We start from the raw sequence: 27772 nt of genomic DNA on the forward strand, positions 1-27772 counted from the left end.
ACAGCTGTATCACTCCACAAATGTAAACAATAACATCTCTCACTCAGACACTGCTCACATCTATAGATATACAGGGATTTTCATGCACAACAGTCCCTTGGGTTTAACAGATTGGTGCGCAAAACAAAAACATCTAACTACAGTAACAGCGGTTCTGTGGACAAAGCCCTGTTAATGAGGAGAATGGGCAGACTAGTTCAGACTGACAGGAAGGCAACGAAAAGCCAAGTAATCATGTGTTACAGCAGCATTATTATTATACAGAAGAGCAGCTCTGAGAGCACAGCACATCTATCTGTGAAGTGGATGGGCTACAGCAGCAAAGCACCACACTGAGGACCTCATTCAGAGCCATTCGCTCTGACACAGCGCTCGCTCTGAATCAGGGCCGGGCTTTTTTTTTTTGGAGCGGCCTCTTCGCCGCTCGCATAGCTGTGAGTGACCACCAACAGCTATTGCGAGCAGCCAGGATGATGGCCGCGATGGTCAAGACCATCGCGATCATCGGGCTTGCGTCGAGACCCTTGTGGTAGGGTCTCGCCCATCGCAAGCCCCAGAGAGCTTTCGGCCGGCGTTCTCATGGGAACTCCTCCATTTGGGCAACCACCCCCCCCCCGGCCCGCTCACCAAATGGGGCGAGCTGTCACTCAACATCGACAGCTCGCCCCCTTTGGTGCAAGACCCGGAGCGACGGAGTGCCCGTCGCTAGCCGAGTCTCGCGCATGCGCACGACGGAGCCGGCTCCATCGTGCACATGCGCTGTGGGCCACCATCGACCCGGTTGCAAGCGCTCAGCGCTTGCGACCGGGTCTGAATCAGGCCCAGAATCCTTAAATAGGTCATGTAGCCAATCACCTTCAGCTACCAGCTGTTCCATTTGAATTTGGGTGCTGTGGCCCTCATTCAGAGGCGGACGCAAGAAGGTCTGAATCAGGCCCTGAGTTCCACTACAGTTAGTTATGAACAGTAAAAGGAAGCTACAATGGCCACAGGATCACAAGACAGTCGAAGATTGGAAAAGTGTAGTCTGGTCTGATCTCTGTATCTGCTGCGACATGCAGATGGTAGGGTCAGAATTTGGTGTAAATAGCCTGCGTCTGTGGATACTTCTGCCTTGTGTCAGCAGATCAGGCAGGTGGTTGTGTAATGGTCTGGGGGAAGGGGCTTGGGTACGGGAGGTTGACAATCACTATGTGAACACTAAATATGGGAACCGTATATTGCTGGTGCCAGGACGGGTGTAATGCTGCTTAGAGTATATTACCTACCTATGTCAGTGTTATCAATATAAATATTTCGGTGAAGAATATTTAGATATTGAAAGTGCTGCAGATATTTAAAATTGACTTCGCAACTACATGCATGTACACCATGATCATGGTCTGGCTTGTGTATAGTGATCAGTGTGTATCAGGTGTGTGATTGTGTGATCTGTGTATAGTGATCAGTGTGTTTCAGGCGTGTGATATCAGTGTGACTTGTGTATAGTGATCAGTGTGTATCAGGCGTGTAATATCAGTGTGACCTGTGTATAGTGATCAGTGTGTATCAGATAAGTGATATCAGTGTGACCTGTGTATAGTGATCAGTGTGTATCAGGTGTGTGATATCAGTGTGACCTGTGTATAGTGATCAGGGTGTATCAGGTTTGTGATATCAGTGTGACCTGTGTATAGTGATCAGTGTGTATCAGGTGTGTGATATCAGTGTGACCTGTGTATAGTGATCAGTGTGTATCAGGTGTGTGATATCAGTGTGACCTGTGTATAGTGATCAGGGTGTATCAGGTGTGTGATATCAGTGTGACCTGTGTATAGTGATCAGGGTGTATCAGGTGTGTGATATCAGTGTGACCTGTGTATAGTGATCAGTGTGTATCAGATAAGTGATATCAGTGTGACCTGTGTAAAGTGATCAGGGTGTATCAGGTGTGTGATATCAGTGTGACCTGTGTATAGTGATCAGTGTGTATCAGGTGTGTGATATCAGTGTGACTTGTGTATAGTGATCAGTGTGTATCAGGTGTGTGATATCAGTGTGACCTGTGTATAGTGATCAGGGTGTATCAGGTTTGTGATATCAGTGTGACCTGTGTATAGTGATCAGTGTGTATCAGATAAGTGATATCAGTGTGACCTGTGTATAGTGATCAGTGTGTATCAGGTTTGTGATTTCAGTGTGACCTGTGTATAGTGATCAGTGTGTATCAGATAAGTGATATCAGTGTGACCTGTGTATAGTGATCAGTGTGTTTCAGGTGTGTGATATCAGTGTGACCTGTGTATAGTGATCAGTGTGTATCAGATAAGTGATATCAGTGTGACCTGTGTATAGTGATCAGTGTGTATCAGATAAGTGATATCAGTGTGACCTGTGTATAGTGATCAGTGTGTATCAGATAAGTGATATCAGTGTGACCTGTGTATAGTGATCAGTGTGTTTCAGGTGTGTGATATCAGTGTGACCTGTGTATAGTGATCAGTGTGTATCAGATAAGTGATATCAGTGTGACCTGTGTATAGTGATCAGTGTGTATCAGATAAGTGATATCAGTGTGACCTGTGTATAGTGATCAGTGTGTATCAGGTATGTGATATCAGTGGGACCTCTGTATAGTGATCAGTGTGAATAAGCTGTACATGTGTAATTATAATGGTGATGTCACTATGGAAAGGTGAATGTTGGGCACATGAAGAGAATAATGTTCCCTACTCCTCGTCTAGTTAGTACAGGAAATCCTTCTGGATGAAACTTTGTAATTTCTTTTCTTCTTTTCACTTTATAAATGTTTGGTTCCCCAGTAATAGATTCACGTATGTTGTTTCTTTCTGCCAAAAGCCAAAATTGCACATAGGAGGGGGAAATGAGAATGACAATTTGGAAAGTGTCTGTTCCCATGGTCCATAATATTTTGAAAAGAGAATTGCCCCTTACATCGATCCCTGCCCCGTGGAGCTTACAATCTATGGCCCTCATTCAGAGCCATTCGCTATTTGCGGTCGTTCGTTCAAAAACAAGGGGTGGCTATTCAAATGATCCGTTCGCAAATTGCAGTCTGTTCACACCTCTAAGTCTGAACGAGCGAGCAAAACATACGCTCGTTTATTTGTTAAAAACGCCCCCTGGCCGCTCGCACCATACGTCATGTCCGCTATTTATTAGATTAATCGAGTACATCGACCAGCGTATGAACTGCTCGCTATTCTTGTGGTTGTTGTTTGCTACCACAAATTTGCGAGCAGTTCTGGCTATAAAATAACCCAGTGACGTGGTCAATGACGCTGCTGTATTAATTATGCACACCCATAATACGCCCGTTTTGACCTTTAAGCACGCCTGCGTTCGGATCTCCACTCCCCATTTTCAAGCACCTTCCCCTGTTACCACCCACATACGCCTCATTCTGTCACTCAAAATAGCAGGCACTCGCTATATAGCGTACAAACGATTTTTGGCCGCACTGACTGGTTCGCGCATGCGTACTAAAAACCGTACGCATGCGCAGATGTGCAAACATCGCTCGGAACGAGCGTACTGCCGCTAACGAGCGGCTCTGAATGAGGGCCTATATTCCCTACCACATATACACAGTAGGGTTAATTTTTGTTGGGAGATAATTAACCTACCAGTATGTATTTGGATTGTGAGAGGCAAACAGTGCACCCAGAAGAAACCTATGCAAGCTGGTAAGAACATACAAACTCCACACAGGTTCGTATAGCTGCATCGTTCACAATAGTTCCATGGAAAGCATGACACAGCAGTGTGCTTGGGTGAATCAAGAGCATGGAATAGGGTGGGTGTTGGTGGTATTTGTCATTTTAAACATTTTTAGTTACATTTAGTAAATGTTTTGGGGTGAATTTTATGACTTGTGGAAAATTCGGGGGGTGTGAGTGACACCCTACAAACAAATGCCATTATTTCACTGAGTATTGCTACTGTACACTGCCCACAATTAGAATTTCGAATTTGTTAAGTTACATGTAACTAACTAACTAACTAACTAACTAACTAACTAACTAAGGGGTCTATGTACTAAGCCTTAAAGTGGACGTAGATAAAGTACCAACCAATCAGCTCCTAACTGTCACTTTACAGGCTGTGTTTGGAAAATCACAGTTAGCAGTTGATTGGTTGGTACTTATCTGTCTCCAAGTCTTAGGGCCTGATTAAGAGCCGCTTGCTATTTGCGAGCGCACTCTCTGAATCAGGGCGGGGAGTTTTGTTTTTATTTTCCTGTCCGTTCGCTAAGCTGTGGGTGCGCAGCCACAGCTAGTGCGAGCGGGCAGGAGATGGTCGTGATTATCGGCATTGCGAGGAGACCCTAAGGTAGGGTCTCAGCACTCGCAATGCTGAGTGGACTTCAAGCTCTAATAGAGCCGGAAGTCCACTACTGACATCACGGGAACCCCCCCCTACCCGCCTACAAAACAGGGCGAGCTGTCAATCAACATCGACAGCCGCCCCGTTTTGCTGCGTGCTCCGGAGCAAGTGAATGTTTCACTCGCTACGGGGCTAGCGCACGTGCGTTGCGTGCACACTGGGCCGCCATCGACCCGCATGCAATCGCAATGCGCTTCCAACCGGATCTGAATCAGGCCCTTAGTACACAGACCCCCTAACTAACTAACTAACTAAGTAATCAACCAACCAAAAATTTTATCAAATTTGGGATGAATTTAGTTCCATTTAAATGAGCACATTTCTAAACATGGATCAGGCATATACAGTAACTCCATCCCATTCCTGCAACGCTCAGCCCATCTCACCTATATAGAGCGGGGAGTTCTTCTTGCTGGCAAAATCGTCAATGTAAGAAATGCCGAATGGCTGAATGGGCACACCGCCAACGCCAAGCAGGAACTGGCCGATGAAGAGGATAAACAGAACCTGGTTGCTCGCTTTCCCGCTTTGAGTTGCGCACTGGCTGTTGCTCTCACTTGGGCTTAACAGGTCGGGCTGGCAAATGTCCGTCGTGTTGCTGTAGACGCCTGGAATAGACGGAGGGTGGGTGAGACCAGGGCTGTGATATCAGAGAGTGCAAGACGATCTGGCAGGAGCCCTTTATTGATCCCGCAGAACTGGAACTTACTGGCGACTGACTTGTCATACTCATACTGCCCCATAATAAAGTGAGGCAGACACATGATGACTCCAGCAGCAGACACAATCAGAGCGCCACAGCCGATGTATCGCGGCCGGTGAACTCGGCTTCCAAAGTAGCTGACAAAGACGATGAGCAGCGTGTTCCCGATCTGAAAGTAAAAGTAATTGTTAGAGAGAATGTAACCCCAATCATTTCCTTCGCTTGAAGTTACCCCCAGGTGGACTTTTTCGTTTGCTTTTTGAAAATCTAAAGGAATTTTCTTTTTCTCACACCCTGTAGCATGGAAACTGTGGGCCTGATTCAGAGCCACTCGCAAAAAACGAGCACTCGCTCTGAATCAAGGCGGCCGCTTTTTAAAAAAAAAAGCCCAGCCTCCTGGCCGCTCGCTAAGCTGTGGGTGACCACCCACAGCTTTTGCGAGCGGCCAGTTGATGGTCACGACCATCGGGCTTGCGACGAGACCCTTGTGGTAGGGTCTCATTCCCGCAAGCCCCAGTGAGCTTCCTGCTCTAATAGAGCAGGAAACTCACTACTGACATCACTGGTGATGTCAGTAGTGCAACCGTCAAACGGCAGACGTTCCTTCGGGAACGCCTCTGTTTGGCCAGCCAACCCCCCCTCCCCGCCTACAAAACGGGGCGAGCTGTCCATCAACATCGACAGCCGCCCCATTTGTAGCGAGCCCCTGAGCGAGTGATTTTCTCACTCCGGGCTCGCGCACGCGCATTGCCCCACCACTGACCAGCATGCGAGCGCTGTGCGCTCGCAAGCGGGTCTGAATCAGGCCCAGTGTACACTACTGAACTGGGCAATTATTCCAATGACTCAATAAGATTGGTAGTAGAACTCTGGGAGGAGATAAAGGGCCTGATATTGTCTCCAATGCAAGTCCGGCTGTGGACAGATCTTGCGGGTATTGGCAAACTGCGCATGCCCAACAGAAAGCCACTGCCCACTCCACATACACCTTACCACACACTCACACTGGGAAAGTGAGGACGGATTGATCCATCTGTTGACAAACATTTCTATGTGCAAAATGGCCGTTTATGGGAGGTTACGATGTGGGTGCACAGATCAGATTTCCATTTTGGGAGTGTCGTGTGAATGTTGTTGGCATGTGGGCCGACAGAGATGGGCTTCCGACCAGTGGGGGCTCCAGAGGCGGGGCTGCAGTACAATCCAAAATTCAAATAGGGGAGCCGCACCAACTGCCACTCCAAGCATCGCCGGCTGGGACTCACTGGCAGTTGGTGTGGCTCCCCCCACCTCTGGAGCCGCCACTGCTTCCGGCCGATCTTTTTGCACCCAGCCTGGGGCGGGCGGAAGTCCAGATAGTAATGGCGATGGATACGGCTATTGTTATCGCCATCACTCACTGCCTTACGCTAATGCAGATCAGCCTTCCGCATGAAGAGAGACAAATATCTGGCATAGGTGGGGGGATCCTAATATTAGAATAAGGCAGTAAGCAGGCGGCCGCAGCCGAATAGGAAGGCTGACGCAGATGTGTCGGACTAAGAATGAGGCCCAAAGTGATTATAGGAAAGAAAATAGTGTTTTATCATTCACAACGAGTGATAAAACTCGCTGCGTATAATAATGGCGTTCCAGCCAATCAGCTCCCTACTGTCATTTGTTTGAAAGATGACATTTGGGAGCTGATTGGCTGTCGCACCATTTATCATATGCAGCGAGTTTTATCACTTGTTGTGAATGATAAAACTCGCTAATATATTAGGCCCCAAATATTTGCTATTTTAGTAGCATATTGAGACTCCATTTTTGTTTTACAGACCAATATGTCTTCTTTTCCTGTGCATTGTTCCAATATTCCTTGTACTGTCTCAGCATTGTCATCAAGGCCAGCCAATCAAGTGTTTGGAAAATATCGAAGTCGAATAATTACATGCGACCGCAATTCAACTGTTATTGGATGATTTTTTGGTCCGCTGTCCGATTTATGTTGGTACAATTCATGACGCACCATTGCGTGCGCACGCACCCAGTGTGTGCACGTATCCACACATTTGCACAACACTAAATAGCGAATAATATACAACACTCTCACACTGACAAACACAATATTCATGCAGGGTTTAGTTAGTAACAAGAAACAGCTTCTGTATACATGTCTGAGAAAAGTAATAAAAAAAAATACACCAGGATACTGTGAGTGTTTTACATATAAATTGAGAAGCCCCGCATACAGACAAGTATGGCTGTGGCAATTGAAATATAACCCAGACACTGATATACACAATTGAATTTGTCTGAATGAGAAGTTAGAAATAACCGTCGGAGGTTTGCTTAAGAAGTACTGACAAGTGTATTCTAAATAGGCAGAGGAAAACCTTTGAATTAGCTATCAGACGAAGTGGCAACGGCAGTCAGCTGGGGGTCTCCACCCTGCTTGAAAGTGAACCTCACTGCTTGTAACACCTTGCACTGTAGTTTTAAAATATGTTAGAAAGGGATAATATATATATTAAATCCATCATAAATACACTGGATTGCATAACACACACACACAGACTTACATGCATAACACACACACATAGACTTACATGCATAAACACCGCACATTACACACAGTTGCGCTGTTTATCATAAGCACTCTACACATAAATGCACCACGCATATTAGCAACTTTACGCAAGATTCTCTTACACTTACACATACACAAATTTCCTAAAAGGTTCCTTAGTATAAAGGCTAATATTAGAAGGTTTATTCGTATTGTATAATGTTATTAAACGCATGTATTTGATATCTAAAGTTTAGTATGTAGTAGCCACATCGTGTTTGGTGCTATTCTAAACCACATTTTATTTGCAGATCTCTGGATCCATGGCAAGGAGATCGCAACATGCGTCTGCAAGTTATGGATTATAGAGAATTATGTGTCAGAATGTACTGTGTATGTAGTGTCTATTGATTAGTTAAAACACACACAAAGAGCCATTGGAGGGCTGAACTACCATTGTACCAACTGACCTATGACAGAAGAACCAAGAAGAAGAACCAATAGGATTATGCCAACTCGTTTCTATTGTATTGCCTACTCTCTGTAAGGGTATATATTCAGGCGCTCTATATTCAGTAGGGAGTCATCATATTCTTTCTGTTGATGGAGGCTTCACCTTTGATGCCGGAAATCTGGATCCAGAGCGTCTGCGTAATGTATTGACTGTACCTTGTTTATGTATAATCTTTTGCGCTAATTGCATTTTAGATCAAGGCGTGTAACTATCTGTTTTTTGGTGAATAATATCTTTTTGTGCCTTGGAACTACAATCAAAGTCTGGAAAGCATGTATTTCTTGTGCGACTTATAACGCTAAATAGCAACATTTAGGGTGTATAGATTATTAGGAAATGATAAAAATTTGACAATTTGATATCCCTATTCAGATTTTCCCTAATTGACTTTTAATTTTACTTTCATTAATCTTCTACTTTAAACTTACATAATAGTTAAAAAAAAAAATCATCTAGAGTGTAACCCAAATATGAATAGAAGTTTCTTTATTGTTGGCTCTAATCTTCTTTCTTACCTACAAAGAAAACAGGAGCGTATTCTAAACCAAATCAACTGGTGAAATGTATCCATTGGCATCATAATGCCACATGAGTTGATTGAAATCTCAAACTGTGATTGCTCTATCAATAGGAAAAGGTAACAGCATACTGTGAATTTCAGGCTGGGGGACTAAACATTCTGCATTATTACAGAGGTAAGAATTTTATAATGTGCACATTTTAAGCTTTATTATTAATATGCAGCAGCAGCCTGATAACGACTAATATGTACACTTAACGTGAGAACAGGACGTCTGACACACTAAATTGGTACACGTGGTGTGCGATTAAACACTTATCTGTCCTAATATAATCCCAAGGCTAACGCTGCGAGAAGCTACAGTAAGTGACATCTCTGCGGTTTCCCGCTGATTGGATCAGGTCATCAGCAGGAAATTCCCACTTCAGGTTGTGGGGGAAATGTATCAAGCCTGGGAGAGAGGTAAAGTACCAACCAATCAGCTTCTTACTTGGAAGTTACAGGCTGTGCTTGAAAAATTACAGTTATAATAGAAGCTGATTGGTTGGTATTTTTATGACTCTCCACATTATTTCTCTCCAATATTTGATAAATCTCCCCCTTTGTGTATCTTTCGGGAGCAGCTGCGAAGACACTTTCGGGGAGATTTATCAAAGCTTGGAGAGAGATAAAGTGGATGGGGACGGGGACAAAGGAGCTACCCTAGGGTCTGGTCGTAAGCCCCGATGGTCGCGATGGTCTTGACTATCGCGACCATCACCCATGTCGGTCGTTAGAGCTGTGGGTGTTAACCCACAGCTTAATAATCAACAAGGAGGCAGCCGTTCAGGATGCAAGCGGCCGCCCTGATTCAGAGCGACCGCTTGCATCTAACGACCGCCTCTGAATGAGGCACAAAGTACCAACCAATCAGATTCTGTTAATTTTCAAACACAGCCTGTAACATGACAGTTGGTTGGTACTTTTTCTCTCTCCAAGCTTTGATAAATCTCACCCTTTGTGCCTAAATTTGAGTCGGGCGCATCTTTGCAGTGTTTCCATATGGATGGGGCAGCCTGCTAACTGCTTTATGCTAATGCGAGAATCCGCCAGTGTGTGCCGAGTATCCATGCTTCAAAAGGTGGAAGTTCATCATGCCCACTGTTTCTCCTTTCACAGCCACAGCTGTCACCATCAGCACCAGGACTTGCTCCCATCCCCTGCTGGAAATTAAAAGAGCCAAGGATCCTGTGCATTGGCTGATCACCCCTCTGGCTCCTGATGCTGCACATTGGCTGATCACCCCTCTGGCTCTGATCCTGTGCATTGGCTGATCACCCCTCTGGCTCTGATACTGTGCATTGGCTGATCACCCCTCTGGCTCCTGATGCTGCACATTGGCTGATCACCACTCTGGCTATTGATCCTGTGCATTGGCTGATCACCCCTCTGGCTCTGATCCTGTGCATTGGCTGATCATCCCTTTGGCTCCTGATCCTGTGCATTGGCTGATCATCCCTCTGGCACCTGATCCTGTGCATTGGCTGATCACCCCTCTGGCATCTGATCCTGTGCATTGGCTGATCACCCCTCTGGCACCTGATCCTGTCCATTGGCTGATCACCGCTCTGGCATCTGATCCTGTGCATTGGCTGATCATCCGTCTGGCTCTGATCCTGTGCATTGGATGATCATCCCTCTGGCTCTGATCCTGTCCATTGGCTGTTCACCGCTCTGGCTCTGACCCTGCCCATTGGCTGATCATCCCTCTGGCTCCTGATCCTGTGCATTGGCTGATCACCCCTCTGGCTCCTGATGCTGCACATTGGATGATCATCCCTCTGGCACTTGATCCTGTCCATTGGCTGATCACCGCTCTGGCATCTGATCCTGTGCATTGGCTGATCATCCATCTGGCTCTGATCCTGTGCATTGGCTGATCATCCCTCTGGCTCTGATCCTGTCCATTGGCTGATCACCGCTCTGGCTCTGACCCTGCCCATTGGCTGATCATCCCTCTGGCTCCTGATCCTGTGCATTGGCTGATCACCCCTCTGGCTCCTGATGCTGCACATTGGCTGATCATCCCTATGGCATCTGATCCTGTGCATTGGCTGATCACCACTCTGGCTCCTGATCCTGTGCATTGGCTGATCACCCCTCTGGCATCTGATCCTGTGCATTGGCTGATCATCCCTCTGGCTCTGATCCTGTGCATTGGCTGATCATCCCTCTGGCTCCTGATCCTGTGCATTGGCTGATCACACCTCTGGCTCTGATCCTGTGCATTGGCTGATCATCCCTCTGGCTCCTGATCCTGTGCATTGGCTGATCATCACTCTGGCTCTGATCCTGTGCATTGGCTGATCATCCCTCTGGCTCCTGATCCTGTGCATTGGCTGATTACCCCTCTGGCTCCTGATCATGTGCATTGGCTGATCACCCCTCTGGCATCTGATCCTGTGCATTCGCTGATCACCCCTCTGGCACCTGAACCTGTGCATTGGCTGATCACCCCTCTGGCATCTGATCCTGTGCATTGGCTGATCACCCCTCTGGCTCTGATCCTGTGCATTGGCTGATCTTCCCTCTGGCTCCTGATCCTGTGCATTGGCTGATCACCCCTATGGCATCTGATCCTGTGCATTGGCTGATCATCCCTCTGGCTCTGATCCAGTCCATTGGCTGATCACCGCTCTGGCTCTGACCCTGCCCATTGGCTGATCATCCCTCTGGCTCCTGATCCTGTGCATTGGCTGATCACCCCTCTGGCTCCTGATGCTGCACATTGGCTGATCATCCCTATGGCATCTGATCCTGTGCATTGGCTGATCACCACTCTGGCTCCTGATCCTGTGCATTGGCTGATCACCCCTCTGGCATCTGATCCTGTGCATTGGCTGATCATCCCTCTGGCTCTGATCCTGTGCATTGGCTGATCATCCCTCTGGCTCCTGATCCTGTGCATTGGCTGATCACACCTCTGGCTCTGATCCTGTGCATTGGCTGATCATCCCTCTGGCTCCTGATCCTGTGCATTGGCTGATCATCACTCTGGCTCTGATCCTGTGCATTGGCTGATCATCCCTCTGGCTCCTGATCCTGTGCATTGGCTGATTACCCCTCTGGCTCCTGATCATGTGCATTGGCTGATCACCCCTCTGGCATCTGATCCTGTGCATTCGCTGATCACCCCTCTGGCACCTGAACCTGTGCATTGGCTGATCACCCCTCTGGCATCTGATCCTGTGCATTGGCTGATCACCCCTCTGGCTCTGATCCTGTGCATTGGCTGATCTTCCCTCTGGCTCCTGATCCTGTGCATTGGCTGATCACCCCTATGGCATCTGATCCTGTGCATTGGCTGATCATCCCTCTGGCTCTGATCCAGTCCATTGGCTGATCACCACTCTGGCTCTGACCCTGCCCATTGGCTGATCAGCCCTCTGGCTCTGATCCTGTGCATTGGCTGATCACCTCTCTGGCACCTGATTGTCACGACCCAAGTTTCGCGGTGTGGAGGTTTGTGGTCCTTACCGTTGAGGGTGTAGTGGCGCGGGCCTTCTGGCAGGGGAGCTGATGTGTGGAGATTGGCATTGCGTGTGCGCAGAGTTCTGCCAGTGTTGGGCCATCCTGACAGGGGTAAGACTAGCGGCATCTCTGCGTCACGGCTGTCTGGGCGCCACCATGTTGTCTTTAGCCATGTGACACAGCAGGCCAATCGTCTGTGGGTCACCTGCTCTCTCTGGCCTATCACGTTCTGTTGCTGGGTATTTAAGGGTGTTTGGAGCACCTTGTAGTTGCCAGTGCAACGTGTTTCACAGCGGCAACTGTGAGAGAGAGTTCCTGCGCTCCTGAGCCTGAGACCTGTGCTCCGGTGCTTGCCCTAGCTCCTGGTCTGCCTTCAGCTCCCTGCAGCCTGCACCGCTCTGCCTTGCCTTGCACTCAGGCCTGCCAAGAGCCGCGGTGGGCCCAGGTTACAGGGGGCGTGGTCTAATCACAGGAGGTGTGGCCACGACCCCCTTCCCTGAAAAAAATTATGCTTATGCTTTTACCCCTCTGGCTCGGATCCCTATCATTATATGATTACCCCTCTGGCTCTGATCCCTATCTTTATACAATTTCCCCTCTGGATCTGATCCCTATCATTATATGATTACCCCTCTGGTTCTGATCCCTATCATTATATGATTACCCCTCTGACTCTGATCCCTATCATTATATGATTACCCCTCTGGCTCTGATCCCTATCATTATATGATTACCCCTCTGGCTCTGATCCCTATCATTATATGATTACCCCTCTGGCTCTGATCCCTATCGTTATATGATTACCCTCTGGCTCTGATCCCTATCATTATATGATTACCCCTCTGGCTCTGATCCCTATCATTATATGATTACCCCTCTGGCTCTGATCCCTATCTTTATATGATTACCCCTCTGGCTCTGATCCCTATCATTATATGATTACCCCTCTGGCTCTGATCCCTATCATTATATGATTACCCCTTTGGCTCTGATCACTACATTTCTGACTTCCTCCTGTCTGATTACAACCCATCATTTGGAGACACTACTCTGGTCTACACAGACTTTGTGACTGATTCAGGTTTTGCTCAGTAGTTTCATTATATATTTCTACTCCTGGATAATACACTCTATATTATTGTCTGTCTGTCAAAAGCTATGTAAGGCCTTACAGGTACATCTTAGAAATGAATTGGGTTTTCTGGCAATAAAAGACTATTAGTTATTAGCATGTACTGTACACATACTCCTGCAACTTTCACTTAATACATTTATTCTCTTTATACAGTAGCTTCAGTCTGCCCTTGTTATCCATGTAGAGTGACATTGCTTCTCCTGGATAAATGCCGCTTGCGGATCAGGGCAGACAGTGTACGTCTAGGCGTACAGCCGCTCCATATAAAGTGGGTGGAGTGACCCGGTATGCCCACTGCAGCAAATGCTAATAATTATAAGTTATGGTATCAATATCTTAGTTGTATAAAATAAATGATAGAACAGCGCTGAGCTGAGGAATGAGGGAGGTTACTTTCCACAGCAATGGCAGGTCATCAGCTAAACTGGGAGTCTGTCATACCTCGTGGAAAGAAGACAAGATGCCGGACGTTTGGCTGGATAATCCAAACCGCTTCTCAATGGTTGAAATGGAGCTCTTCAGGAAGCCCGAGATGAGGAGCTGGGAGAGCTGTAACAGTGCATGGCACACGACAAACACCTGGCACAGAGACACAACACACACAGTTATTATTGCTGCACGTTTGTGTACAAAAGAAGTCACATGACCCCTCTCAGTAATACTGAACATGTTGTATAGTACTAGACAGCAGGGGCGTATCTACCCATTGGTCAGGATGGCACTCGCCAGGGGCGCCGGCCGAGGTAGGGACGCCGCCCAGCGGTGCCACACATGGCCAAGGGGTAGAATTGCATAGCAGTTTGCCGATCCGCCATGTTTTTAAATGTAATCATTCCCCAGCTCCGCCTCCCCTCAGTCCCCTGCTACACTACCAATAGGATCAGAGCGCAGCGGTGACGTCCTGCCATGCATGATCATACAGTGTGGAGAGGAGCAGTTTCCCCGCCAGCGCGCCATCTAAATAGACGGTGCATGGTGCCCACCCGCCATCTGAGACCACTGCGGCGGCGGAGTCATGATGGCCGCTCACTCTCCCACCCACTGCCTCCCGAGTCCCGGAATGCCAGTGCGGCACTCTCCGTGACGTCGATGCTGCCGCGCAATGCGCTGGGGGGAAGACAAGACCCGGGACATGGGGGTGCGGCCTGAACCTGGAGGTACAGCAGCAGGTGAGTCACTGGAGGGGCGAGAGGAAGAAGAAGGGAGTCACTGGAGGGGGGAGAGGTGAGTCACTGCGAGGAGGGGCATTACAAATTGTGTCTATGTGTAAAGGCATTACAATATGTGGCATTATGTGTAGAGGGCATTTACTGCATGGCATAATGTGTAAGGGGAATTACTGCATGGCATAATGTGTAAGGGGAATTACTGCATGGCATAATGTGTTATAAGGGGCACTACTACAGTGTGACATAATGTATATAAGGAGCACTACGTGAATGGACTCTGTGTGGCATAACATACATACTCTGGCAGCGCCATATTCACAAACTGCTGCAGTGTAAGGCGAGTAAGGGGCAGTAATGTGTGGCATAATTTTAATTGGGGGAGTTAATGCGTGACCACGTCCCTTCCCCACAAGGCCATGCCCCTTTTGCAGAGCGCGCTGTCCATAATTACAATATGGGGGGCGCCAGTCCATTACTTTGCCATGGGTGCTCGGACCCCTAGATACACCCCTGCTAGACAGGACATGTTGTATAGTACGAGACAGAACATCTGACAATTCTACAGATGTTGGTAGAGGTTCCAGCTGCAATGTTAGAATCAGGCAGCGCCATCATGGCGGACTGAGAAGATGGGTGGAAGAAGGGCAGCGCAGCTCTGTGACAGGATGGAGGGTCAGATGTGACGTATACAATTATTTTTGTAGAATAAAAACCTGAGAAGTCCTTTTTAATCCGTAAAAGAGATTATGCGAGTCAATTGCTGTCCCATAATAATTAATCCCATTATCACTTATGTGACTGAGGGGCCTATTCATCAACACTAAATTAATGTTTTTAAGGACATTTTCCTTAAACAACGTTATTTTAGTATTCATGAAGTATCTTAAGTTAAGTTCCCCTGCGTTAATTTCCACACTCCCCATACATTAGTACATTAGTATGGGTACATTAGTGCCTTCCGGGAAAGGATCAATGATGGGGCTCTGTTTTTCGGTGTCCATATTAACAATAGCAAACATGTACTTTCACACTTGAGAAAAGGCCGACACGAGTACATTCGGCTTAATGGGGGTTAAACCCTCAGGTATTATCAGGGCTCTGCGCGAGTCAGACTGTGGGGATTGCCTCCCGTAGCGTAGTTAACCAAGTGTGTAGCAGGAAGGGGGAGTGGTTTTGAGTTAGGGGTTTTATGTTAAGGTCTGTGCCCCTGACTGGAGTTTCTTCTTGAAGACATCCCCTCCCATCCTATTTTTTGTTTTGTTTCCTGGTGGCGGGTTTGAGCGTCAGATCAGACCTGGGCGGGGGGACATGGCCTCTCCAACTAAGAAAAACAACTATAAAAATACTATACATGATGCAAAGGGGGACATTTGTTCTCCTTAGCAGCTGATCCAGGCCCCCATCAGGACCATCCAGCAAGCCCGGATAATCAGGACCTGCCCCCACCCCCCCCAATCTTGGCACCCCTGACTGCAGGAATGCAGGGCCTCAGAGCGGTAGTTTGACCTGCTCGCCTTTTCCTTGCCACCATACGAATTATGGTTATATTGTTATCAATAAATTGATCACTATATTTAACGCCAGCTCTTGTTGTCCGTGTGGTTATATGTGTAGATTAGTCTTTTAGTGTCAGTTTGTACCATATATTGTAATATGTAGTCATTTTTATTACGGGTGACTGTTCTAGAGATCTTGAACACTATGTTTATGGTTGCCATTAAGTAGATATGGGGGTGATTATTCTGTCCTATGGGGTATGTCCAATTTATGCCCTTCTGTAAAGTTGAAATTCTAGATAAGGAGTCTCTTATATATAGTTATATTTATGGTATACACATTTTTGAAGAGGATATATTGGGAAGTTCAAAATATATGTCACTATTCACTCACACCATTCTTAATAATATATTATTTTTCATTTTTTAGTAATAGATTAATTTCACTATTATTTAGTAGTTTAATGGTTAACAGTGTAATGTGCACCTAATCACTATGTATCAGCAGAATCTGTCACACATATACATGTATAACCATATGTTTGCATTTATATATATATATTTTTATGGATGGTTAAGATTCACTAAATTTATTTTAAGATTGTGTTTATTAAATATCTACCCGTCTAAGGACTTTATAATTTGGTTCTCTCTATCTCACTATTTATTTATGCCCCGGATAACATAGATTTATCATTATTATTACATTGCATAACATGTCACTTTGTGTAACTTATATAACAGTATGCAGCTTGTAATCCTTGTGTAGTGTGTGTCCATATATATATATATTCTCTGAGCTGCAGGATGAGTATTATCTGCATATGCCGGCTTTGTGCGACTAGACAGTGTAATGTCAAAATAAACTCTAATAACTATAACTAGGAGACTATCAGTATCATTATACAACATTTGTACAATGTAATGTTAGAGTGCTAAGGAGAAAGTATGCAAGAAATCATGACTAAAAATACTTCTGTTTATACACAATACTCCATGAACTATTTAACGTTAACTTGTAGAACAAGGCTTTCTCGTAATTCAGCATTTTTGCCATACAGTACTAAGTACCTCTGACTTCAGTACCCAGTGACCGAGGTATAAAGTCATAGAGGGGTCTATTTACTAAGCAGTGTTAGGAGACAGAGAGAAAAGTGATAAGAAAGTGATACGGTGCCTGCCAATCAGCTCCCAACTGTCATCTCACAGGCTGTGTTTGAAAAATGACAGTTGGGAGCTGATTGGCTGGTACCTTATCACTTTCTTATCACTTTTCACTCTGTCTTCAAGCACTGCTTATTAAATAGACCCCATAGTCATAAAATGCGCAGTTATACCTCACAGTGCTGGGAACATGAAGAGAGTTGTTTTTTTATACTTTTATTTTTTGTCAAATCAAATCACAAATCATTACGTAACGGTTATTAATAAAAGAACAAAAAAAAAAAAAAAAAAAAAAATTTCGAAGAGTTCTGATTTTGTTCATCTTAATTTTCGTAGTTGGATTCAGCAGCCAATAGAGATCAGAACTTTTATCAAAAAATTTTGTCACAAATGTTCTGATTAATCTTCAATCAATGTCCTATTCTAAAGGTGCATATTCACTACACGAGTGTAGAACGACTGTACGTAATCGTTCAATCGTTCTTCATCCTGTGCAGTGGATAATGTGCCCTCACTGAGCGATATGTCGTAAAATAGATTAATGTAAAGCAATTTTATCTCTTCAAGGTGTTTGAAAGATATTATAGTAGAGAGAAATAAAAGTTTATGGGTCTAGTTTGTCATTGGTGACGATAAGGAATACATTTTTTAGCTATCTACGCCTTCCTGCTGGGACAGTCGCTAAGATAAGCAGCTGTACCGGTAAAGGAGAAAACCTGTATTTTTGGCGCTGATCACAGTGGGAAAAGATTACATTGCTGGCTTCGGCCTGGCGTTATTCACGCGCAACTTAAGGTCACGCAAGCGCAGAAAATGTCAGCTATCGAGGGCATTAGCGCAGGAGATGCCGCCTGTATTACAGAGATGGAGAAGGGGCAGGATTTTTGTGCTCAAAAGGCTTTATATACTATATACTGTATGGCCCCAGAGTTTCTTCGTTATGTGATTAGTGTATGTTTCTTATAACTAGAATACAGAAAAAAAGAAGATTCCCTCCAGCACACTGCAGCAATATTAGCAAAAATACTTGAATCCTACATGATAATAGAAATTCAGAGGTATTGGTTGCATACATTTGCAAATATATGATTAAGCACCGGGCCAGCGTCAAGGCTCCTCTATACCGGCGTCCCTAACATTAAGGGGTTCACGTCTGAGGCACAGAGCAGCCCAAAAGGACCCAGCCAAGGACCCCTCCCAGGGCATCACACGAAAAATGGAAGAAAGGTGATAGTGAAGAGTAAAGTATAGATGTGTCAATATAATCAATAAGTGTTAATATAATAAGAAAGAATTAAAATTACATAAATAATAAACAACTAATAAATAATAAACTAACAAATGGAAAGGTGATGAAAAAATATCTATGTGAATTAAGTGGTGATGCCCTGAAAAACTAGAATACTGAGAATTGTTGAATATCTTTTTCTTGTTACCTTTATACTATTGAACGGATTTCTGCAGCCTCTGGTGACTTTCGCTTGGCTTCCATGGTTGTTGCTTTGATTTGTGGCCGTCATTTCCCTGGTAGAGATTTAAGTTCCTGTGTATACATAATAATATGCATGGATCAGACGCATCTTGATACATCAGTATCAACCTCGCATTCATTATATATTAGAGGTCAGTGATTGCTACTCCTCCCCCTCCCCCATTCCTTACCTCTGGAATTCCCTCCCTCACTCCTTCAGACACTTGCCCAGCCTCTCAGCCTTCATGTGTGCCCTTAACTCTTACCATTTCATTCTAGCTTACCACGCTACTCCTAACCCTACAGTCCATGCCCTACTCTGCCTTTTCCCCCTATTGTGTGCACCCATATCCCTATAGATTTTAAGCTCATATGAGCAGGGCCCACTCCCCTAAATCTTCTCTACATAATTATGCTAACTGCACACTCCAATTATATATCTATGGTATGTTAATTATATACTGATTGTATTTGTTTGTACTTATGTATCTTGTTGTCTGTTTTCTCTTGTACGGCGCTAGGGAACCCTTGTGGCACTTAGCAATTAATAATAATAATAATAATAATAATAATAATAATAATAAACAAGAATAAGAATTATTTTCTATGACTTCTGTTACTAACACTTGGACAAGTTAGTCTGGTCGGCCTCTCTCCTATGTGTATGGTGCAACTAATTACTATTTGTGATGCTTTAATGAACTTTAAATTGACAAAGCGGAGGAAATCTGATCACAGGATGACATGAAGAGCAAACGTCGCTGCTATGAGAATGAGTGAGATGAAGGGGATGTCATTTGGTTGAGGTACACATCACCTGGGATGTTGGTCCATGTTCTGGCTCCAACTCTGCTACAGTTGAAGTTAAAGGCTCAGCGATACGTCTCATTATTTCCCGAATATAGTATTGAATGTGGCACCAATGGTGTTAAAATGAGGCCCTGAGATTCCCCCGGATATAAATAAAGCTCTTCTGACGCAGAGGTCTCTATGTGATCATCCCATACTCCATTCTACTGGATAGATGTAAGGTGATCTGCTGCTCTTATGGCAGCAGCCAGAGACCTCCACCAATTCATGAGTATGTCCTTTATATATAATGTAGCTGGTCCAGGAAGTTGAGTCTACAGTGATTCATGCTACAATGGGTGTGAATGGCGAGGCTTTCGTATAAAGGAACTGTTGGCAGCGTTTAGGAAAAGTATTTATTATGTGGTGGAACTTGGCGTCCAGGTGCCAAAACATATTCTGGGACTTTCTTTTCCCTCCCACTCCCATCCATAAAAAATGTATCTCAAACTCCAGTACATAATTACTCATCCCATTGACTGACCCTGGGCCACCTGTCTTTGGATCTTATTATAGAGGATGGATCTAGCTGGCGCACTGACTACTAGGGCTTTTAGCAATCAATGACGGTTGCGGGAAGCACTTATTCTCCTGTGAACTACAGCAACCAGCAGGAATAATGGCTACAGGCCACAGACGGAAAAGTGTTTACTTTACAGAGATAACATCTGCTCTAGCATGTAAGAATATTTATTACAGAGCGTAAAAACACTTTCACCCTACATAATGGCCCTGTACATTGTGCCAGTTGCCTGCACGTAGTGGAGACAGCAGTCATGTATGACCAGCTATAAATTTACTAGGACGTAATAACATCAATGAGGCACCCAGTGAATTGATATGATGAATTCAGCCTACGGAAGGCAATTGTAGATTACAATAATGTACATAGTTATGGACAAAGGAGAGCTGCTCTTAGCACATAGATGATAGCGAGACAGATCCCCTAAAGTCTGTAATACCTGGGTAAAGGCTCCCAGAACAGGCACCATGCAATATTGCCGACAATAGTACTTAATTGTCATAAAAACTTAACATGTATTTGTCCATTCAACTTGGATTAAATTTGATTATTTTGGGGTATTTCTGACAATTTCTGATTATAATGTCTGGCCGCAGTTATAGCCCCCACTTTTTTCTAGAGGTTATGTAAGCGCCAAACAGCCATAGCACATTGCCTACATGTCCGCTCAGTGTCCTGTCACTGTCCTGAGAGTGGAGATAGCTCCCCGCAGCCCCTTGCTCACAGTATGTCTCCTCAGCATGATGTTGCACAGGCTGCACGCCAGAGTTCCCTACAAAACCACAGCATGGTTGAGCCATGTTGGTCTTGGTCACCTGACACTATTCCTCCACTCAAAGCGCTGCTCCCAGACCAGCTGATCGCAGCATCCAATCCCTGGGAATCCTCCCCTATAAATTCCATTTCCTGACTGGCTCCCATTGCCAGTACAACATCGCTTCTGCTAAAGTTACATCTCTGTGCTGAGGTCCCAGGTACTCTGTACCTGAACGGTTCCAGTCTGTGTGATTCCAATTCCAAGTCTGGTTACTCAAGTCTTCTATTCCATCTGTACTACAGTCTGTTTTATTCACTGAGACTTGTTCCTACCTCCAAATATCAGTCCCATCTGATATCTTCAAACATCGGTCCCATCCAATATCTCCAAACATTGGTCCCATCCAATATCACCAAACATTGGTCCCATACCATCTAATATCTTCAAACATCTGTCCCATCCGAAATCTCCAAACATCGGTCCCAAACCAATCCTCTTCTTCAATTCAGCATCATCAGTCCCAAACCGATCCTTCTCATCTATTCAGTATCATCAATTCCAATTCTATTATATTCAACTCATCATCAGTTCCACATCATCAGCCTCTGGGCCTGATTCAGACCCGCTCGCGAGCACTATGCGCTCGCAAACGGGTCGACGGTGGCCCAGTGCGCATGCGCATGACAGAGCCGGCTCCGTCGTGCGAATGCGAGAGACCTGGATAGCGACAGGCAATCCGTCGCTCCGGGTCTCGTAACAAAGGGGGCGTGCTGTCGATGTTGAGTGACAGCACGCCCCCTTTGGTGGGCGGGCCGGGGGCGTGGCTGTCCAGATGGAGGCGTTCCCATGGGAACGCCTACCGTCTGGGGCCGGCCCCACTGACATCACAAGTGCTTTTGGGGCCGGCCCCACTGACACCGTCTGGGGCCGGCCCCACTGACCTGGAGTGCTTTTGGCTCTGATAGAGCCAAAAGCACTCCAGGGCATGCGGCAACGAGACACTACCACAAGGGTCTCGTCGCAAGCCAGATGGTCGCGATGGTCTCGACCATCTTCCTGGCCGCTCGCTATAGCTGTGGGTGGTCACCCAGAGGGCCGGCACTGATTCAGAGCGAGCGCTCTGTCAGAGCATCCGGCTCTGAATCAGGGCCTCAGTCCGATATCATAATCTTCAATTCTCATTCCAACCTTCTGTTCAATAAAGACATTCCATTCCTGTCCTCGCCTTCGGGCCCATCATCAGCCTCCCAAGTCACCTCTTCAGCCTCCCACGCCTGTTCCGACCAAACTCAACCCTCAGGTGTGACAGATTATGGTTGGCATTGAAGGACTTGGCAAGCACAGGCGCCCGAAACATTGAACTGCTAGAGATAACTTACATGGGTTAAAAAACAGTTTGCGGAAGATCCATTTCCAGACTCAAATTCCCAGCTGCAATATGGATATTCTTTATTCTGCGACCACTGACGCGCTGTATTGCATTACGTCATTGGGGAAAAACATTTCAAAAACAAAACGTGAGAATTATATGCAACTGAAAACAAATAAATCTCTGTGTTGTTCTGCATTCTACAGCCAATTGCAGCATAATAGAATATATCACAGACCAAAGTGCAACTGGTATAAAGTGCCAGGTTAGATAAAAAGAGTAAAGTCCAAAGTACTAGCACACATTTAGTCTATGTATAGTCACAGCTCTGTGTTGGATATTTTTCAACTATCATTACCGAGTTACCCAGCGCATTTCTCTGGTGTTTGCATTATCGATGTTTGGGCTCTTGTAAAATTCTCATTTTGTGAACAGGAAAAGGTCTCAGCAGATTGCACAACATTCAGCTGCAATAAATATTTTTTTTTACTTTTCAGTGCAGAGTCAACATTTTTGAACTTTTTGGGCAAATAAGAACTTTTCAAATGTTTCCAGTGAAGCCCAGAAGTTATTGATGGGATTTGCAAGAGGAACCCACAGGTTATAGGGGGTCATTCAGACCCGCTCGCGAGCGGCAGTACGCTCACAAGTGGGTCGATGTTCCCCACTGCGCATGCGCACGACGGAGGGAGCTCCGTCGTGCGCATGCGCGAGACCCGGGGAGCGACGGGCTTTCCATCGCTCCGGGTCTCGCACCAAAGGGGGCATGCTGTTGATGTTGATTGACAGCACGCCCCCTTTGGTGGGCGTGCCGGGGGCGTGCCTGCCAGACGGAGGCGTTCCCATGGCGCTGATTATAAAACATTACGCTGGGTATACAACTGGCCGACCTGCTGACCTATCTAACGATTGGTAAGTGCATACTCCGTTGGTAATCATCTGATGTATGTGGCCAGCAGAGCCATTTAAATATGCCTGTCCACTCGTGACATCATATTCAATGGCTGCTGCGGCCGACATATCGTGAGATCAGCGGTGTCAGCCATACAGAGAGCAAGATAAAACAATCTATCTGCAAGATATATCGTCATCGGCTGTGCTGCAGGTCCGATCAGATGTGTCTGTGAACGACGTCGGGTGTACACACGTGCCGATGCACCACCGATATATCGTTCGTCGCTTGAAAGAACGATATATCGTTCTGGTGTGTTACCCAGCAATAGACACAGAATACAACACAGTGATCCATCTGTAATCTGTGCCACCCTGATACGTGCAGCTGTCATACACAGTATCTTACAGAATAACCAGTGCTACCTACAATTCCTTCTTGACTCCTACAGTAAACTTGCATTATAAATTGAAGTGCTACAGTGCAACGAATCCACCGCTGTTGCTTCTGTCAATACCTGAACTGTAAATAACAATCAGCAAACGAGATAACAGAGCAGTGGAATAGCCAGGTATTACCTTGATACAGCCCGTCTTCTGCAACAGACTCTGTGTAACCTTAGCCCAGGTGTGAGCAAGTTACTGTATGTTCCCTGTGGATCTGCAACTGGTCTGTAGCCGGCGTGTGTACACTTGTTATTGGTGTGTGAAGTCCTGTAACCTTTAGTCATATAGTTAGCCAGGCTTACAGCATTCATCTTATAGACCAACCAGTGCAGTTAGCTGGAGGCTAGCAAAAGACACATTCAATAGACTGCAGGTTGTAGGTTATAAAACAGTAGACTTATTTAGTAGATCCTGTTACACAGGTTAAACGTTAGCGATCTCCTGTGATGAAACAAACTTTTATTTTCTGCACAATAGATAAAGACGGAGTTACTCACTTTCCCTATCCCCAATTATCAGGCAAACTAGCGCGGCTATTATTTAACTTGGGGATTTGGCTTGTGCTGATTAACACGGGTCCTTTTTCTGTCTGAAAGGATCAACCCGGGTCGAAATTTTCGGGACTTCGACCCAGGAATTTACCAGGGTCGGAGACTAGGGAATTTCGACCCGGGTTGACCCCCATTCCAGACAGAAGAAATACCCGTGTTAATCAGCAAATTACCGGGTTGAAATGTTTGACTCAGTAATTTGCTCTTCTGCCTGAACAGGGGCTCAGGCTGGGACTGGCAAAACGACCCGGCACGCAAATACCGGGTAAAATCCGGCTATTGGGGAAATTCTGTCTGAAAGTGGTATTAGCAAGACTCTTCTCAGGGACAGCGGTTGCGTTAACACACTGGGCTCTATTTACTACAATCCGCATATTGAATGCGGATTGTAGTGTGATATTACCGAGTGAATTCGCATTGCGAATTCAGGCAATATCACAGGGATTTACTATAAATCCATTGCAGGGACAGAGCTTGCGATAAAGCTCTGTCCCTGCAGATCCCATCCGCACTCTAGTCGCGGTATTTTCAGAAAAAATACAGCGACTAAGAGCCCGCACATGCGCCGACCCACCGTCGCTGCTACCCGCCCCCTGGTGCTAAGCCCCGCCCCCCACGAACCCCCTCCCCCCCGTGACCCCCCTCCACCCGCGACCCCCCTCCCTTCATTACACTTACCTGCATCCTCCTGGCCTCCGGTGATCTTCTCCGTGCTTCCCGATCAGGTGATCTCCCATACTGCACTGGGGCCCGATCACCTGATGACCGGCCCCCAGTGTACTATGGGAGACCAGCTGACCGGAGAGGAGCCATCACCGAAGGCCCGATCACCGGTCCCTGGATTCAGGTAAGTAAAAAAAAATGTTTAATTTTTTTTTCTTTTTTTTACAGCAATCAGCTTGCGGTCTGTTTAAACCACACAGCTGATTACTGGTACCGGCTCCCGCCTCTGCTCTCCCCGTTAGAGCAGAGTGGGAGCCCGGCAACCGGGGGAGACCCTGGATAACGCCACCTCCAAGTGGCGTTATTAGCACAGGGCTTCCCCCGTTATTTTTTTACATTTTATTTTTAGTAACTGTGGTCGGATCACATTTCCCATTACACTTATGGGAAATGCGATCTGCTTTACTAAAAATAAGTGATACTGATTTTACTAATTCTACTCCAATTGCCCTGTAATAACTACAGGTGAAACTAAAATAATGTGAAAAGGGTGTGAAAACACCCTTTTTCACTTTATTTTAGTAAAAATAATGTTACTAAATAGAGTCCACTGTCCCTGCGAAGTCCCCAATTGTACGAGATCCCTCTGTTCCTGCAGTTTTTGGCAGAGATAAGGATTTTCCCTATATAGAGTCATTCTCAGACGGCATTATATAAGGTGAGCCTTATATAACTCCTTTAAGGATTTTGAAAACATTTTCCTGTTACCTGAATAGCAAAAAACAGTAACTGCTGTAGAGAGCAATGGTTTGTGCTCTACAGTGCGATGTTATAGGAGTCATTAATGGAGAAGATAATTGCGTTATCTTGTTACTCCTGTAACCCGTCCCTGCAAAGCTGGGATACTTAAATCATACGAAAACATTCGTATGATTAAGTAACAATTTGCTTGCTGAATAGCCCCTTATGTATCAAGCCTTTTTTTTACTTAAATCATGCCGGATTGTGCAGTTCCCAAATGTTTAAGTATCCGGGCTATGTAGCAAAAGCCTAATGGAGGAGATATCACAGAAATCTCCTGCAGAAGGCTAATTAGTGCCTCAGATTGCAGTTTCCACTATAGTCAATGGGGACTGCAGTCTGACTTTTATGTACCAAGTGTACTGTAGCTTTTTGAAGCATGATTACGAATGCTGCCACCATCTAGAAGTACTGTAGCTGGTTTATGCCTATAGAGTCATCTTCGGAGGAGAGGGATCTTGCGATCCCTCTATGGCAGCCTCCGTCCGCGGCTGAAGTGTTTTGGTACCTGACGCAGCATGCATACACGGTGTCATACCCCTTTTACACCAGAGCAAAGACCTGGGTTTTTGCTGGGTCTACCCGGGTCGCAGCTCAGTGTAAAAGGTTCCCTGAAAAATAGCTCAGGTCAAGTGACCCAGCAATCCAACCCAGGTAGCTACCAGGGTTGAACCCAGGATGGTCCTGGGTAATGGTGCAGTGTAAACTGTTCAACCCGGGTTATCTGACCTGGTTCATGCCTAAAATGAGCTGATTGGTGGTTGTGGGGCATTCACCTCCCACTTTTTATGACCTCACAGGTTTAGCAGGGCAGACCTGAGTTCAGTGTGAACAGGGCTGACCTGGGAGTAACCCAGATCGAAGCTGCAGTGTAAATGGGTCTGACCTGGGTTTTTGGTGGAAAAGAGGTATCAGTGACTCAGGAGGAGTATTTAAAGAAATTTTAACAATTCCCGGTAGAGGTTTCTTGTGCATGGACAGTGGTTAACGCAACCTTTGTCCCTGCAGAAATTATAAATTATAGCTATGATAACTATGTTAAAAAAAAACTTTCTATTTATTATCTGCCATGATCAGAATTGTTAATAATTGCAGCGCTGTCGTGCCGTGAGTAGTCAGAGTTGGGGTTACAACTTGGCTTCCGCCACTATGCTGGTCAGTAGGAGAGATATTAAACTGCATTTCCTCTGTCACCCTGTAGCAATATACACACTATTAAACCTACAGGTTAGGCTTTTATACACCAAAATCCAATTAAACTCAGTCACTCCTACAATAGACTTCAGACAGAAGACCTGCACGGATTATCAGTTGGCAATAAAACAGGTACTTTTCTTACTGAGTTTTAGTTCTTATAACAGAGACAATGTTGTGATTTGTGATTGCACCATAGTAGCAGGTTAATGTTTTAGCTAAACACACATCAAGGTTTTAGCAGCTCTCAGGTTAATACTGTATATGGACCCTGACACTACGATGTTCCTGTAAAGGGCACAGTTGTCAGCTTTCATGCAATGAAATATCATTAGCATTAAACCATATACATTTTTATAAACTTTAATATGCAATGTATTATTCAGGTTCCTTACTCTCTAAATGTAATTTAAAGGATTTTGGTGCATCCCACCATAAACACGTTTTATGCAGCCAGGACTTTCTCTATGATTCTTTGTTTTTGTTCATCCCATTGCACAAATATTTAAGTTCACCAACATTCTGTAATAACACCAGTAGGAAATGCTACTTGCTGATGTGTACAAAAATGTGTTCAGCTGGAACCCGCTGCGTATGTTACAACTTCCCAGCATGCCCTTAAAATGAATATATTTTGTAGCTTACCCCCCCTTCTCCTGACTTTGCAGCCTCTGCCCTCTTCTCCCAATGTGTCTACTAATTTCCCTTATAGACTGTAAGCCCTTATGAGCAGGGTTCCTTTCCCCTTGTCTTCCCTAGATAATTATGCTAACTGCACACTTTAAACCCTAAACTGGCGCAGTCACATAGGGTGCGACTGCAGCCAGCTGGGCTTTCACTGACATCCGCATCCCTCTCCCGGCTGTGACCGAGGAGATTCTATCTGCACAAACTTCTTCAGGACATTTGTTTCCAAACAAAACGCGTTGAGTGATGCTGTTATGCTCACTAATGGTGCATACACACGGTACAATCTGTACCACCAACAATTTGAAAGACATCTTTCAGTGAAGTCATCCTGCCACATCTCTGAACCGGCAAAGTTGGCGATATGGTAAAAGTTGTCCTGCATGCATGGACGATGAAAGATATCTTTATTGTCCATGCCGGA

General features: G+C 45.5%; 1 protein-coding gene across 4 annotated transcripts in view; it reads right to left on the reverse strand.

Moving 5' to 3' along the window:
• The window catches only part of SLCO2B1 (solute carrier organic anion transporter family member 2B1), a 141827-nt gene that overhangs the window by 90794 nt on the left and 23261 nt on the right, over nucleotides 1–27772 (reverse strand). For 3 of the 4 annotated variants that reach the window (XM_088472473.1, XM_088472471.1, XM_088472474.1), the window contains exons 2-5: nucleotides 18582–18688; nucleotides 13758–13895; nucleotides 5096–5258; nucleotides 4773–4994 (exon numbers count right to left, since the gene is read on the reverse strand). In XM_088472473.1, coding sequence (XP_088328599.1) covers nucleotides 4773–4994; nucleotides 5096–5258; nucleotides 13758–13895; nucleotides 18582–18665 — 607 coding nt within the window. In that variant the 5' untranslated portion in view covers nucleotides 18666–18688. Of the gene's footprint in view, nucleotides 1–4772; nucleotides 4995–5095; nucleotides 5259–13757; nucleotides 13896–18581; nucleotides 18689–23584; nucleotides 23664–27772 lie in introns of those variants that run through there. The other variant, XM_088472472.1, reaches the window with a different exon arrangement.

The sequence above is a fragment of the Taudactylus pleione genome, unplaced genomic scaffold (genome assembly GCF_031769625.1).
Source record: "Taudactylus pleione unplaced genomic scaffold, aTauple2 ptg000124l, whole genome shotgun sequence".
In the NCBI taxonomy this organism is placed as follows: domain Eukaryota; kingdom Metazoa; phylum Chordata; class Amphibia; order Anura; family Myobatrachidae; genus Taudactylus; species Taudactylus pleione.